The sequence below is a fragment of the Mustela nigripes genome, chromosome 2, assembly GCF_022355385.1.
Source record: "Mustela nigripes isolate SB6536 chromosome 2, MUSNIG.SB6536, whole genome shotgun sequence".
Lineage (NCBI taxonomy): Eukaryota > Metazoa > Chordata > Mammalia > Carnivora > Mustelidae > Mustela > Mustela nigripes.
Window position 1 is genome coordinate 141,571,692 of NC_081558.1, and position 15,718 is coordinate 141,587,409.

At 37.2% G+C, this 15,718-nt stretch overlaps 1 protein-coding gene across 11 annotated transcripts in view; it reads right to left on the reverse strand.

The window, feature by feature from the left end:
• The window catches only part of MBNL1 (muscleblind like splicing regulator 1), a 196,193-nt gene that overhangs the window by 94,503 nt on the left and 85,972 nt on the right, over window positions 1–15,718 (reverse strand). The window contains exon 2 of one of the 11 annotated variants that reach the window (XM_059391723.1): window positions 11,837–11,956. The exons of 9 other annotated variants lie outside the window; for them this stretch is intronic. In XM_059391723.1, coding sequence (XP_059247706.1) covers window positions 11,837–11,842 — 6 coding nt within the window. In that variant the 5' untranslated portion in view covers window positions 11,843–11,956. Of the gene's footprint in view, window positions 1–8,376; window positions 8,621–11,836; window positions 11,957–15,718 lie in introns of those variants that run through there. One more of the 11 variants, XM_059391725.1, reaches the window with a different exon arrangement.

The following is a 15,718-nucleotide window of genomic DNA, read 5'->3' on the forward strand; positions in this document are numbered from 1 at the left end:
CCTTTTGCTTAGGATTTCTGTTTTCTCATCTAGCAATTCCCCAAAGTTCTATAAATGGAGGGTAATTCAACCTACAAAAACAGTATCTTATAACCTAGAACGTTCTCATCCTACTGTAACCACTGCCTGTTACCACAGGAGAAATTGAGGAATTTCACCCAATTTCTTTCAGTGAATTCTTTGCAGTATTTTAAAATAACTATCTCTTTCCTAAAAATAATAACTAAGAAGAATTTGTTACCACTAAACTTATCCATTCATTCATCTACTCACTCTTTAATTTTCACCAACACACACTCATTTATTCAATAAATGCACATTTGCATATCCAGCTGTTTGATGAAATAATATACTTTGTTGATATAGCAGATTCTATATTCTCTAGTGTTAAAAATACATTTTCTCCTTAGAGGAAGGTGCTTGTTTTCTATACCTTTTCTTTCTTCCCATTACATGTATTTTCGCTCTTAGAAAATTCTTTGGGGCCACAGAAACCAGTTTCATTAATTGTAGAATAAATTTTAAATATGACTTGACTTTTCTAATTTATGGCTTATCTTGAAGGAAAAGAAGAGCCTGGACTCTCCCCCACCCCCGACACCACTATTCTTTCAAACAGATTAAAATTTATACCACCAACTATATAATAAAAACAACAATTATACTTTCAATTTTAGTGTTCACAAGAGTGATACCCAAGTGTATCATTAGTGGGCAGGATTCTGGACAAGGCTTACTTCTCAGAGTTTACTTTTAGACTTGGATTTACAGGGCTTTTCAGATAAATGAATTATTTCAAAAACAGGATGAAGCAGAGTTTATAAAAGGTACTGTGCTGTGCATTATCTCCTTTAGATTTCATTCCATCCAGGAAAGCAAAGTGATGGGTATGCTAGAGAGGACACATGATACAAAGTAACACAGTGATTAAATGCAAACCTGTCCCAGGAAACTCACTAACCCAGTCAAAGTTCAGTGCTTCCTCCACAACCTTCTTACATGATTTTTATTCTTCTCTGTCGTAAAGCTCCTGACTCCATCAAAAGTGCCACAGACATTACAAACCTCAAGTAGAAACTGATCCAATTCCCTAAGACTCAGTAGATTTGACTGACAGGTAGAAAATGGCCAATTTGAGGCCTTAAACAAGAAATCTAACTCTAAAACATCTTTCAAATGGAAAAGTATAACGTAAAAGTAATTAAAGGATAGTTGTTACTCAATTTGAGATTCTGTTAATAAAAATAAAGTGTCAATTCAATTAGCATTTTTTAAGTAATTTCCTTTCATTCCGTTACTTTTCAACCCACTGGAGACATTTAAAAAACAATTTTGGTTCTCTAATGAACCTAAAATCAAACTTTCCTCTGAGTTGAGATGTCCTGTTTCAAGGGCTCTATTGCCACGCAGCAATCTTACTATTGTACTGTTAGGTACTCCTTTGTTGTATGGGAGTGTATTAAATGTTTTTTGCAAATACACCAACACAGTTTCAGACAGGAAGTCACGAATGGTGACTATGACCAAACACAGGTCACTTTCTTTAGAGTGTTTTCCCTCTTCGTGCTGACCTTTTTATCTCCAATGACAAAATTCTCCTCGAGGAGAGAATGTACTGTTTTGATTTGGACTGCTGCCCGTCATGTTTTTTTTAAACATGGTAAAAAAACAGATTAAAACTGCCTAGAATATGTCCGGGGCAAGTTTTAGGAGAAAAACTGGTACTCAGTGATCTCGGTTATTTCACGTGTACAGGACTTCACGAGGAGTTCAACTTTTAGTAGTTAGTAATACTGCTTCAATAACATCTCTAACTTACTACCTAATTTAAACTCACCTAATGAATGCCTGAGATAAATTAAAATCAGGCATCAGGAAACAACAGGAAAGAAAAGAAAAGCTCTGCTGGGGAGTTTCCACACACAAACAGTAAGTTCAACCCTCTAGAATTCAGGGACACGACCATAAAAGCAAATGTTGGAAAGAACTATAGTGAGTTAACATGCGATTGCTGTTCTGGTGTAAATCTTTTATGGCAAAAGCAGAAGACTGTGTGTGTGCATTTCCATCTCTACGCATGCAGAGAGAACGGGAAGAGAGGGAGAGCTAGAGGGAGGGGTCCAGTTTACAGTCACATCGGAAAAGAAAAACACCTGTTAGTGGTGATTTTGCCACTTTGGACTCAATTTTTTGTTTACCTACACATTGATGTGTATTTTGCAAAGCAAAAAATTTTTAAATGTGCAATGACTTAGCACGTGATTCAAGAGTTTGCTCTTGAGATACTAGGGAGCGTTCCACACTATCTTAATATTATAGAAGCACGACTGTAACATATGGTCTTTTACAAATTAAGGAGACACAAATGTTCACAGAAACATTTGGTGTGATTTTAACTCTCAGTTGAAGTTTTCTAAACAACCGTCCTTCAGGTGCCAGCACAGAGTATTTCGGCCTTGACTGCAAGGAGCTAATGTATCTACCATTTACTATGCCAAGAGCAAGACCTGTTCCGATTACCCAAAAACACCTGTATAGCAACTTCAATATCAACAAAAAAGGTTAGTTTTAACACTAAGCATAGTTAATTTTTTTCTTTTTATTGTGTTTCATGTTTTCAAAACAGACTTTAATGGAAAGATGCTTTTTTTTTTTAAGATTTTATTTATTTATTTGACAGAGATCACAAGTAGGCAGAGAGGCAGGCAGAGAGTGAGGAGGAAGCAGGCTCCCTGCTGAGCAGGGAGTCCTATGTGGGGCTCGATCCCAGGACCCTGAGACCATGACCTGAGCCGAAGGCAGAGGCTTTAACCCACTGAGCCACTCAGGCACCCAGGAAAGATGCTTTCATCTTATTATTTGGGGGAGTATACATCACAAGGGGAAGCAAATTTGTAGTTAAAAAGTCTCAATGTTTTTGAAATCGTTCACCTTCTAGATTTACACTCTGACTTCCCACATCATCTGCATAAGCTCTTCACTTTATGTCCACGTATTACAAAACACCACTTCATGACAGTACATATTTAAAAACTGTATTTTGATGACTTCTTTATGTAAGGTTTTATATTATATATATATATAATATATATATATTATTTATATATATATATATATAAAATCAAGGATGTATGATATAAATATATATATAAAATCAAGGATGTATGATACTTTTTTCCTCAAGTGTCTGGCACCAAAATTGAGCTTTTAAAGCTAGAAATACCATTTTTAATTGTATGAAAAGCTGTAAATGGATTCTAATAGATTTTGATTCCTTAAAGTTCTTTTCTCTAAACTCTTGAAAAGTTTTTAAAACTCACAATACTTTATTCCTACATTCATTAATCAGGCTGCACTGATGGTTTCCATTTGGCCAGGTCCCTAAATCAGTCACTACAAAGAATAGGTACTGCCTTAACCCTGAATCTGCCTTAACCCTTCCCTGTCTCTAAGGGAGCCCCAGGCACCCTGCCCTTCCTTCATGGCAGCCCGGCTTTCCTATCCCTTTGGTGGCCACAATATCCTTAAATGAGTTCTTCTCTTACTTATCAAGCATGCAAAAAGGGCATGCTTTTTTACTTAGGGTCTGGGAAAAAGTTTCCCAGACCCTAAGTAAAACACCGCAAACAAGTAGAATGAACATCCCTGACCTCACAAAGTTGAGAATCTAGCAAGGAAAGTCCTAGATCTGACTAGCATTCAAGGTTAAACATTGACACTCCAACTTAGCCCAGGTTAACTCACTCTCCCCAGGACTAGAGCCCCAGCTGCTGGTCTGGGTTCTGCTTCAAAAAGAAAGACAACAAGAATGATAATCCTACCATGTGCTTAACTGGGACTATTCTCATCATCTGGTGACATCGATGCCAGTCCTTGTCATCAACCCAGACGGACAGAAGTTCACCTACCTTCTGGATGGAACCACCACTCCATGTCTGGGTCAGTTCTGATCTTCGATATCTTTCCCCCCACCCTTTCTCACTGACCTGCCACTGAGGTAAAATGTCTTTTGATGGGGAAAGCATATAGATTCTTGGAGAATGGAAGGGCATCTAGTCCCCAAGATCCTGTCCCTATCTAATACTGTCTGGGTTTCTGATTTTCCCCATCCACGCATTTCATTCTGTGAACATACTTTATTTTTAATAAATAATTCCAAATCTATCAATTATTAATAAAAGTCACTTACTAGAGGTGCTCTTTAATTTCCATCATCTACTGTCCACGATAATGCAATACAACAGATGCTATTATTAGTTTCATATACAGATGAAGAATTGTAAAAGGTTATGTAATTTACCTAATATCACAAGCTGGCATGTGGCAGAGCTGCAATTCCAATCCTTGAAGGCTCTACCTCTAGAGTTGACTCAAAACCACTAAACTAGGCTACTTTCCCCATCAGCATACATGACATATGATTTATGCATCATAAAAGCTATGAGTACACATGGAAGCAGGGTCAGAGCTCAGAGACAGGATAAGGTTTTGCTTCACGTTGTTGCTACTGTGCACGGAGAACATACATGTTCCTTTTTCATTTGGTTTTCCCCAGCAGGCAGATTTTTGGTCTGAATTCTGACTCAATCACTGTATACTTGTGTGACCTTGGGAAAATCACATAATAGCATGACCAATTTGTTGGCTATTTTCTATATGATAGCCACTGCGCTAAGTGCTTGGCATACACTGCCTCATTAAATTAAATTAAATCTTCACAAAAACCCTGACAAGGAGATGATATTCTTCATATTTTAGAGCATGTGAGACTATGACTGAGAGAGTAAGCAGCCTTTTTCTCTAAGGTCAAAGAGCCAGTGGGTGAAAAGTAGTCCAGACTGAGCTGGAAGGAGGCTCGAGTCAAAGCATCTTGATGGCACTATGCCATGACAAAGGGAGGACCGCACTGGGGTCCTAGCATTCAGAGCCAGGGGTTACAACTAATTAGGACCTCTGCTCATTGTCCATAAGTCCGGAGAGTTCTCATTCTCCCCAAGAAAGGAAAGGAATACACAGGAAAGAGTAAACAGTGTACACTGAGAGGTACCAGTCTTCTGAGTTGAGGGATGGCAGAAATGAATACTCAGGGATCGTTACGATGGACATTAAGAACCTTATTTGGAGAACTAGCCTATGACTTCGAAGACTTACAGTGAACAAGTACTTTGTTGTTGTTGTTGTTTCTGAAATAAGTGTTATAAATTTCTATCCCAAGGGATGCCTAGGTGACTCAGTTGGTTAAGCTGCTGCCTTCGGCTCAGGTCGTGATCCTGGGGTCCTGGAATCGAGTCCCTCATCGGACTCCTTGCTCCGAGGGGAGTCTGCTTCTCTCGCTGCCTCTGCCTACCTCTCTGCCTGCTTGTGTGTACTCTCTCTCTCTCTCTGGCAAATAAATAAAATCTTAAAAAAAAAAAAAATCTATCCCAAAAGTATTCCAGCTATTTTATAAATTGAACTTCCTAAAAAAGAGCATTCAGAGTTTACATTCTTGGTTTTTCTCTTAGGTCTGTACTGGGTCTTGAGTCTATCTTGGGCATCACTCAAGGGGACTGGATTACAATTATACCTCCTAAAAAAATCACATTAAAGGAGGCTGGGCAAGGCCCTATTAAATGATGACAGGTATCCACTCAAGTCAGGGAGAATTTGGATTTTGAAGTAATAATTCTAAGTCAGGCAACCAGACACTTAGTTAATAAATACACCATATAATTTCACATACATATAATTATTGTAGCACTGAGAATGTGCACTCTTTCCACTTTCATATCACAAGTAAACAGACATCTTTAAAGATGCAAGCTGAGGGATTTTTTCAACTTTGGAAACAATGGAAATCAATTAAAATTTTTTGCTTAGAAACAGAAAATGAGCTGCCTACATATACACATGGGCCTAATCTTTTCAATTTTAAGAACTTAAATTTTCAGAAACCTGTCATAAACTAGGATCGTAAACTAAAATAAATGGCATGCCAGAAGTTCAATACTCCCTTCAAACAAAAACATTTTAATGATTCTTTTGCGTACTTTTCCCAAAATCCTCATATAAGGAAAGCCACACTAAACAAGGCAGACATAAAAGGGCAATTCTAAAGGCCTCAATCGGGCTACACTGTGGGAGTGAGCCCGTGTTTATCGGTCATGATTGGACACATCTGATGCTGCATGAAATCACTTTAATTCCTAGAGTCTATTCATTGCCCTGAAGACACAAACAAGATGGCCACTCGAATGGACCACACCGTCCAAACAGAATCACAGAGAGGCAAGTGAACTGGATTGGAATTCAGTGATTTGCATTTTGGTCTTGGCTCTGGGCTTAAAAACTGTGAATTAGCAGTCCTCTGTTTCCTTATCTGCAAAAGGGTCATTCCATTATTTATTCAATAGATTTTTCTATTCAGGTAGTGGCTAAGAGCTTCACGGCACCAATATTTTGTATCATGTACCTTTTTTGTACATCCTAAAAAAGAAATCACTAAAGTCTAAATATTACTGTACTGAGTTCAGCTTATGTGAAGTTACCTTGTGAAGCTATCTTGTCCCTTAAACATTAAACACAGTGGATACCACTAATTCATTATGTTCTGTTAAAAATATTTTAAGTAATTTTAAAGTTTTAAGATAATTTTGTAAGGGGAGCCTGGGTGGCTCAGTCGTTAAGTGTCTGCCTTTGGCTCAGATCATGATCCAAGGGTCCTGGGATCGAGCCCCGCATGGGGCTCCTCACTCAGCAGGAAGCCTGCCTCTCCCTCTCCCACTCCCCCTGCTTGTGTTCCCTCTCTTGCTGTGTCTCTTTCTGTCAAAGAAATAAATAGAATATTTTAAAAATGTAAAAAAAAAAAAATTTTGTAAATGCCTAATGTCAATTTCTCTATCTCCATATTTAATTATATTAAATATATGATTAACATAATAAATAATCTATAACACAGTTTCAATTCTTGTCCTAGAGGAATAGAAGAATTCTAAATAAACAGAAAACGGAAACATGGTTTGTAAGCCAACCTGAGAATAATGCAAACTCTTGGCTTAAGACTGTGCCTTACATTTTCAAAAACAGTAAACTCATTATAAATAATATAAGAATTAAAACATTACAGTTTTCCTTTTCTGTTTTTACATATGAAATCAATTATCCAATTTAACGCACTAGAAACTAGACTTCAAAACATTCCATTCACTTATACTCTTGAGGTCTAGAGGAAATAAAATTGGGATATTTTCAAGTGTAAATAAATACTTTGTTGCACCTCTTTTAGTTTTAAAAATAAGCATCCTAAATAAGCACTATCAAAGAGGAGCTTGATTCTTCATTTTGTACAGCTATTTCGTAAACATTCTTCTTTTTCATTTTTAAAACCTGTTACCGATTTAGTTACTGAAATGAAGGAGTTTCAGTGTGACAGCTAATAGCCTGAATTCCAACTACAGGGAATCCATTAACAGATTGAGTCCATGTGGAAAAGAAAACAAAAGAAAAAAAGAGACATAAATGGAGAGTAGGGCCACTGAAGATCTCACACTAGAAGAGCTGCTTTAACCTCACTTCACAGATTAATGCTTATGAATGAGGCAGGGTAAAGAATAAAGGGTTATAAATAATGCTGAAGAGATGATCTGTGTTGTTTACTCCAAGATGCTGGTGAGCTCTCTCCTCCACACCCACCCCCCCAACACCTTTCATCCAGGTTATTTACACCCACATGGAGTGATTTTTTTGCCAAAAAATTAGGGGCAGGGAATCAGTCCCTTTTAAAAAATGAAAATAAAGGCCTAAAGAAAAGAGACTGCTACATTTAGAATGCTAAGCAGTGATATTTGACAAAGGACAATAACATACCCTTGCACTACCAAGATCTAAGCAGCTCTTCCCCTTCCTTTTGAATTAATTACGGCTTTAGAAATTCAAGTTTAAAGAATTTAAGGGTATAATAATTGAATGTTTCTGGTTTTGAACATTAACAGGTAAATAAAATACAGGCTTTGGGAAACATGAATAACTTCTAATTTATTTTTGACTGTTTTAACTGTTTTCATTCTCGAGATTTCTCTTGCTGGATACACAATACAGATTGTGAAGAAGGAAAGAAGTGCTTCATAGATTCCGATCCAAAGAATGGAAAAAATACTTTTAAAAATCTATTCGATCTAAATTTAATATAAATAAAATAGGTTAGAAATGTTAACATCAGACCCAATTCCTAAAAGAGGTGTTACCCAAGAGGTAGTTACCCAAGCTAAAACTCATATGCTGGCTTCATCATCAAGCAGAGTTCCCCAAGGACATTCTTTAGCTCTTTAGTTCACATTAAATCCACGGCTATACGTTTCTAGCTTCTAGAACAGCTTCCTGGAGAAATCAGAGTCTTACCTTTACATATCTTCCGTAGATGTTTCTTGGTGCTTTGAAAAGTCCTGAGGTCTATGTCAAACAGCCATTCTCTTGCTCCCAGGGTCTTAGGGGCTTGGAGAAATCCCAACACCTGCTGCTACCACTGAGTGTCGAGACTAGAAGAGCTTCAGGGTTTTGACAGCAGGATCACTGAGCCACAGCCAAAGCTTGGGAAGCCTTAACAACTGAAAGCAAGTGTAGAGGGCAACATGGTACCCAGCACGTGCTCAATTGTAGCAGCAGGGGGAGGAATATTCCTGCCCTCACAAGGGTACAGAGGCAGCCATCAGGGAACCCAGGCTCTGTCAATGGACAGGGCGGAGGAAGTGGAGACATGACCGCACAGCACAAGACCCTGGGGTAACGGAACAACTAGCACAGAGCTCAGGTAGCGCTTGAAAAGAATCACCAAAATTCCCCGACAGAACACAAGAAGCAATGGCGAAATGCAACGAAATACATGGAGACAGGCCATTCTAGCATCCCATAAGAGAGCCAAAAACACAGTTGGGGGAGGGATACGGAGCTCTAGTTCTAGAAAGAAAAGTAAGGAAGACATATTACAGTACGCCTACTGTATTTAAGCTTAAAAATCTAACATGTGACATAAAAATGCCTAAATCCTGTCACCATCACATTCATATTAAGAAAATTTACAAATACAGAAAACCACAGGGTGCTAATTCACAAGGCAAGAGCAATTAAAAGGTAAAGCTGTCCATTATTAGAGGAGAAAATGTAATAGAAGTGTTAAACTGAGCTGATTTCTAACTTGAGAAATCATGAAAATTGCTTTTTCAATAAGAACAATGAATACTTTATCAAATATATCTCTTTCTACTCTGACCAGATTGGGAAGACTGAGGAATTCAATCAGATAAGAAAACAAGAATATGAAGAAAAAGAAGCAAGTGGGCAAAGAGCATTCTGAAATTAGAAGAGGAAGACACAGAAGAAAAGGCAAGAAGAAAACAGGAGGAAGTCAGGAAAATGGAACTAACGTACTAGGTGTTAATGTACAGTCAGCTAAACAGCTCATTAAGACTCTCCTGAAACTGGACTTCATAATACCATGTTTTCCAGATAGCTCCTTCTAGCATGTTAACCACCGTTCACAGCTCAACGGCTCACAAGCCCTCAGGAGCTCACCTGGAGGAGCCCACTGAGTATTAACTATCCAACAGGTACAAGAGACAGAACCTAAGGCAATTTTGCTTTAAGGAGCTGGATAAAATCAAGCCAAAAAGGAAATATAAATTCTGACAGAACTTTAATAATTCCTAATATGTGCCAAAAAAAAAAAAAAATCAGCTTTACTTGGGAATGATCATTTTCTTTTTCTTTTTTTTTCAAGACTAGAAACAAATTAACCATGGGTGCTGTCTTCTGCTTGCTTCATAGTTAAATGAGAAGAAAATCTGCCGGTTGATGGCAGCTCTGTGTGTGAGATTTAAAATCCAAGTTACAAAAATATGAATAATAATCTTTACTTGGAATCAAAAGGCTGCAATCAGCTTGTATTAGGAAAGGTGGATTCCCATCCCTCACCATATAGATAAAAAGTGATACAGATATACAGTTAATAAATGACAATCAAAGCAGCTCTTGCTGGGCAAATTTACTTATACCCATAAGGCACGAAGGGTCCACCACTCTTATAAAATGGAATAGCCCTTACACTACGTAATAGTAAGCACTTCCCAGGTAGCTAGTACTTTAAATTTAAGAGAACTAAGAATTGATAAGGGAAGGGGGTGTTGAATCTGAATTTCCCTTTAGAAATAATTTTATTGTATAAACAGTACCTAAGTCTAGATGTTGAACTAAAACTTAGTATTTTCAAACACAGTCATTTCAATAGGATAGGTTTGGATAAGAAAAGACTGAGTGAGCCCCTATGGTAGAAACCAAATGGAAGTTTGGACTTAAAAAAAAAAAAAAACTAATAGTCTGATTTCGAATAAAATATAGAAAACCAATTACAGTCGGTTTTTGACCTACGCTGTCAGTCCCACTCACAAACATCAGTTTCAACCATCAAACCAACAAAAACTAAAACAATGTGTAAGAGTACCAAAAAGTGAGTAAATGTCACCAAATGTGACACAGCAGCATGTATGCATTTAGAGAGCTCTTTAGAATATATGCTGTCTCAGGATTATTTTCAGTGGAAACAAAAAATCCTTACTGGCTATTTAAAAATATACATTCAATTGCTACTTAATGAGCCTACTAAGGTAATAAGACCATATAATCTAAATTAGTGTTTCCCTGTTGTTAAGCAACACAAGGAGAGAAATTTTTGACAAATGTGCAAACAATCATATCCCTGTACTTAGCCTGAAAACATAGCAGGTGCTCAATAACAACTCATTGGCTGAATGGTGCTACCACAGGGGAGAAGGCACGCCTCAAAAAAGTGTGTGTGTACAGGGATGGGGGGGTGTGGTCAAATAAATTTCTTAAAAGTTCCACAGTTATCTTCCTGCATGGTTTGTCATGCTGCCATAAATTCCTAAACTTGATTGTCTACCTTTTTTATGCAATACCTATTAAGCAGAGATTATCTAGGAAAATTTGGTCTACAACTTTGTAGAAAACTTAGGTCTATATCTTACGTCTATATGTATAGATCTTCTAATCTTTTAATGAAAGACACAGCTGAACTATTAATTGGTAATATCCATGTGTGTTCTAAATTATAAAAGGGAAGATATATATTTTTTAACTCATATGGTAGGCTTTGTCAAAATGGGAAAATAAAGTTTTAGAGTGAGAAAAGGTGAGATAGCTCATTGAAATTACTAATTTTACCTACAGAGAAACTTGCTCAAGGAACTACCTTGAATTGGTACATAAATATATTAGCAATGTCAAAGACCCATCCTATGCAACTATCTGACTAACATATCCAATATCTTACTAAACTGCTTACATAATTATCTTAAATTGAAAAGAATATTCCTGGCAAGAATTATGCATACTAAATAGTTTCTTAAGTTAAAATTCTATACTCTATTGCTGTTTAAAAAAGGAAATGATCATTTAAAATGGAAAGGAGGAAAAATTGCTTTCATATACTAAAAAGTCTTTTTTATTTTTTTTTTAGATCATTGTGGATCAAATGAAAAACAAGAGTAAAAAATAGTGGAAATTACAATGGAAGCTGTGTTCCATGGATTGAGGTATCTAACAACCTTCAGGATTAGTATCTTCAAGTCGTAAGCTAGGAATGCATATGAACTTCATTTATGGAATATATGTAAGATCACAGATCAGGTCACAAGTGTGGAAACTGTGACTCCCCTCCAAAACGATATTCTGACGTTCAGATTATCAGAGGCCATTTTCCAGCGGGCGCCATGTCAGTCCTGGAGAGATCAGCCCTTCCCAGAAGATATCTTTGTGAACTGGCTCCCCATTTGCCTTATTCACTCACCAGCATCCATTAGCCAACTCCATGCTTTATCTTCAATAGATAAGATACGGCTTCTTCTTGCCATGGTGCCATGAAAAGGATCCAGAAGGTTCCCCTTAAACAACACTTCCTGAGTGACTGCTGCAGCACCAAGAGTAAAGGATATGCCAGGTCAGCCACTTTTCCTTCCCAGCAGTATTAGCAGCAGCAGCAGCAGCAGAAGCTGGAGCAGACCATTTAGACCCAACTCCTTGCAGGATGCTAGCCAAAGCACTCTTGTTTATTCTACACCTAGACAGAGTTTACCCGTATGTTTGCACCTTTCCCAGAGTGTCAAAACAGGTGTTTTCCTGTGATCATGTTTAAAATCTGCTCCCAAAACAAGGTGATAAGTATACTGTCACTATGAAATTCTAAGCTTCTAATTCTATGGAAAACATGTTCTTAAAGGTTTACTTTATTAAAAGGTAGCTGTGATGAACCCTCTTAAGAATTCATTCGCACTCCTTACTCCTAATAAGCAGGTGGATTGCTCTAAAATGTCCTGTTAATGAAAGAAAGGATGTTACCATATAAAATAAATGCCATCATGCAATACTGGTCACTTCTTTCCTAATGTTCTATCTGCCTTCTTGGCACAGAGTCACTTTTTGCAAACACTGTTTTCATAATCTTTACAACACTCCCAACAGATGGAGAAATATCAGGTCTTACGATCTTTATTTTACAGAAGGAACAATGACTTATTTGCTATTATATTCTATTCCCATTTTGATGTTACTGATGAGTTACTTTTCCTTCCAGTACTGTTCAATTTAATGAGTGGCTAGAATACGGCTGCACAACAGAGTGGACAGGTAACGTCATTAACAAAGCATTTCCTTTACTGAACTGATTTATCCAGACCTAAAATCCTATAGATAGGAAGAGTATCTAGAGATTTTTTAAAAATTTAAGTAGTTCAAGGGACACCTGGGTGGCTCAGTGGGTTAAGCCTCTGCCTTTGGCTCAGGTCATGGTCTCAGGGTACTGAGATCGAGCCCCGCATAGGGCTCTCTGCTCAGCAGGGAGCCTGCCCCCCACCCACCCCCCACCTGCCTGTCTGCCTGCTTGTGATCTCTTTCTCTGTGTCAAATAAATAAATAAAATCTTAAAAATAAATAAATAAATAAAAATAAAAATAAATTTAAATTTAAATAGCTCAAAACAAATTTAAATAGTTCAATCAAGGATGAGTATAATGCAGATTACTCTTTTCCTAATATGTAAATACTATTTACTTATTAGAGAATAACTGTGAAGAGTCATAAATACCGAGCACAGGAACATTGTTCCCTGCCTAGCAGAGAATACCAATTCTCATTAGCAAAATGGAAACCCTACATCCACAGAATCTTAGTATGTAATGTTTCTTGTATATTAATACTTTTCATGTTCACTTCATCATCAAAGTAATAACAGAAACAATCACTGACACTGACTGAATGCTCACAAAGTGCCAGGCACTGTTCTTAGTGCTTTAAATGCGTCATCCCATTTAATCTTCACGGCAACCCCAGATCAGATATTATCACTACCTCATTTTGCGAATGAGGATACTGAGGTGCAGCCAGGTTCCATCACAAGTTCTAAGTCACAGAGCTCGCAACTGACATGGACCCAGGTTGTCCTGGTCAGAACTGGAGCTCTTCAACATTTTGCTACAACTGTCACATGAGTTTTGGTTTTCATTGCTTTGTATATTGCCTTTAACAAGATAGACATTAGAAAGTGTTCAAATAAAATTAAGATTTAATAATAGCTAACGTGTATCGTACATATTGTGTGCCACAGAAATTCCGTAAGTTCTTGACATGCATGTGTTATAAGGTTCACAACGCCCCAACAGGGCATTTAGCGGGGTATATTGGAGTAATCAGAGGTACAGAGCATCAAGGGAGTGGTCAACAGTCACATAGCTACTAAGGAGCGAGTGTTAGCTCTGGATCCAGGAAAGACAGCTCCTGAAGTTGTGGTTTTATGCCTACCCCTGTCCTCCACTGCCTCTTGAAAGCTGATGGTATGTTACACTGAAAGAAAGGGAGTGAGGAATGTCAGGTCTGGCTGGAACCCTGGTGGGAAGAGGGCATGTTATTCCTGTCTCTTCCCAAAAAGTTAATATGCATAAAGTATGTCCATTTATATAATACAGAAGTCTACATCCATTTCTCTTAATGATATTTAGTAACATTAATTTAAGGAATTAAATGTTTCACGTGATTCTCAGATTTTAAAAAAATCAAGGACACTTTCAGTTTTCACATTTGTCCCGAATGTATCATGTCTTCAGACGCACTAACAGGACAGTAACATTATTATCACCACAGTACTGGTCATTCTGTTTAGGGGATTACCACTGCTGGCAGCCATACTTCTATTTCATTCCCATCATTTAATTATACATTTAATTATGTGCAGGACCAAGACAATAATTGTGAGATTAAAGGAAGCCTCAGAAATCTGAGGCTCATCCCTTGAGATACAGGCTGAAGCAACCTTGGACTCGGACACCTCCTTGAATATTCAGCAGCTGAAATGACCTTCTTTAAATTAGTGCTTGAGGACACAAAGTCACCTGGGTCATCTTAGCTCAAATCAAGCACCTACGGTCACAAACATAAGACTGGAAAACCAGAGAAGAATACTGAAACCAACCTATTTCTTTAATCTGGCAGCAAGCCTAAGTCTCTGGACTAAGTTTGGCTAGCTTCAGCTTTTTTGGCTTTAACCTAATAGAAATTAAAACAAGAAACCATGAAAACTTCAGAGAGCAAATACAGTTATGGTGAAGGTATCTTCACTATAACTAAATTCTAAATTCACCATTCACTAAATTCTTTCAGAATTTAGCCACAAGCTATAAGAAAGGCAACTTGTTTGGTGGCCTTTAGCAAGAAGGTATTTAGGTGCCCATGTGGCACAGCTCAAAGTGATACATACTAACCTATTTACTCTCCATTATTTTTAAAATCAAGAGTTTCCAAAGAAGGAAGATGACAATTCTTTACGTGATTTCTAGACAATTATCTTCTCTGCAGAATTCCTTGAGCGGTGGCATTAAACACTGTACCCACATAAGCTTGATTCACTCTTTGGCTGACAACAAGATTTAAATTTATCTGTCTTTGATGTTAACACCAAATTAACACAAAAGTTATTCAAAAGTTCTTTTAAAACACACACACACATTCTGACATCTTTCAAGTTAGAAAAACAAAGTAACCTCATAGGCTTTTATATAAGATAGAGCATAACAAATTATCTCTATGACCTTGGCATTATTAAGTAATAGGCTAGAAAGATCAGGATGCCTTTATGCAGTCATCTGAATATAAATATATACATATATGAACATATATTTTTCTGACTGTTCAAGTTATCTACCATAGCTACAATTATTATTTCTTGCTGATGTTAATGACAATGTAATTAAAAACATAGAAATCCAAGCTTGGGTCCTTTTGAGACTTAACATTCAGAAAGATAGAAAACAACAGAAGTCATATTTGTAGATAAATACATAAGCTGCTTCTTACTCATCAACTCTTACTGGGTATACTCTCTTATTTAATTCCTTGAACTTGGATTTATCTGGAAAGAAACATATTAATAAGCACCAACCCTAGGCCATACTTAGATTAAAACAGGTATGGCTGCCAAGAGCTACCCACATTCTTCTGAAACTAAACAACGCGTTATTACCAATTCTTAACTAATATCAAGTCAGTCAAGAATAAACTGATGACCTAAAAGTAAAAAGCTCTAATTGTGCATTACAAATTCCTGAGTCATTTTGTCCTCACAACTTTATGCTTTACATAAACCTAAACGCTAGCTAAAGAAAATCTACAAGCAACTCAGTAT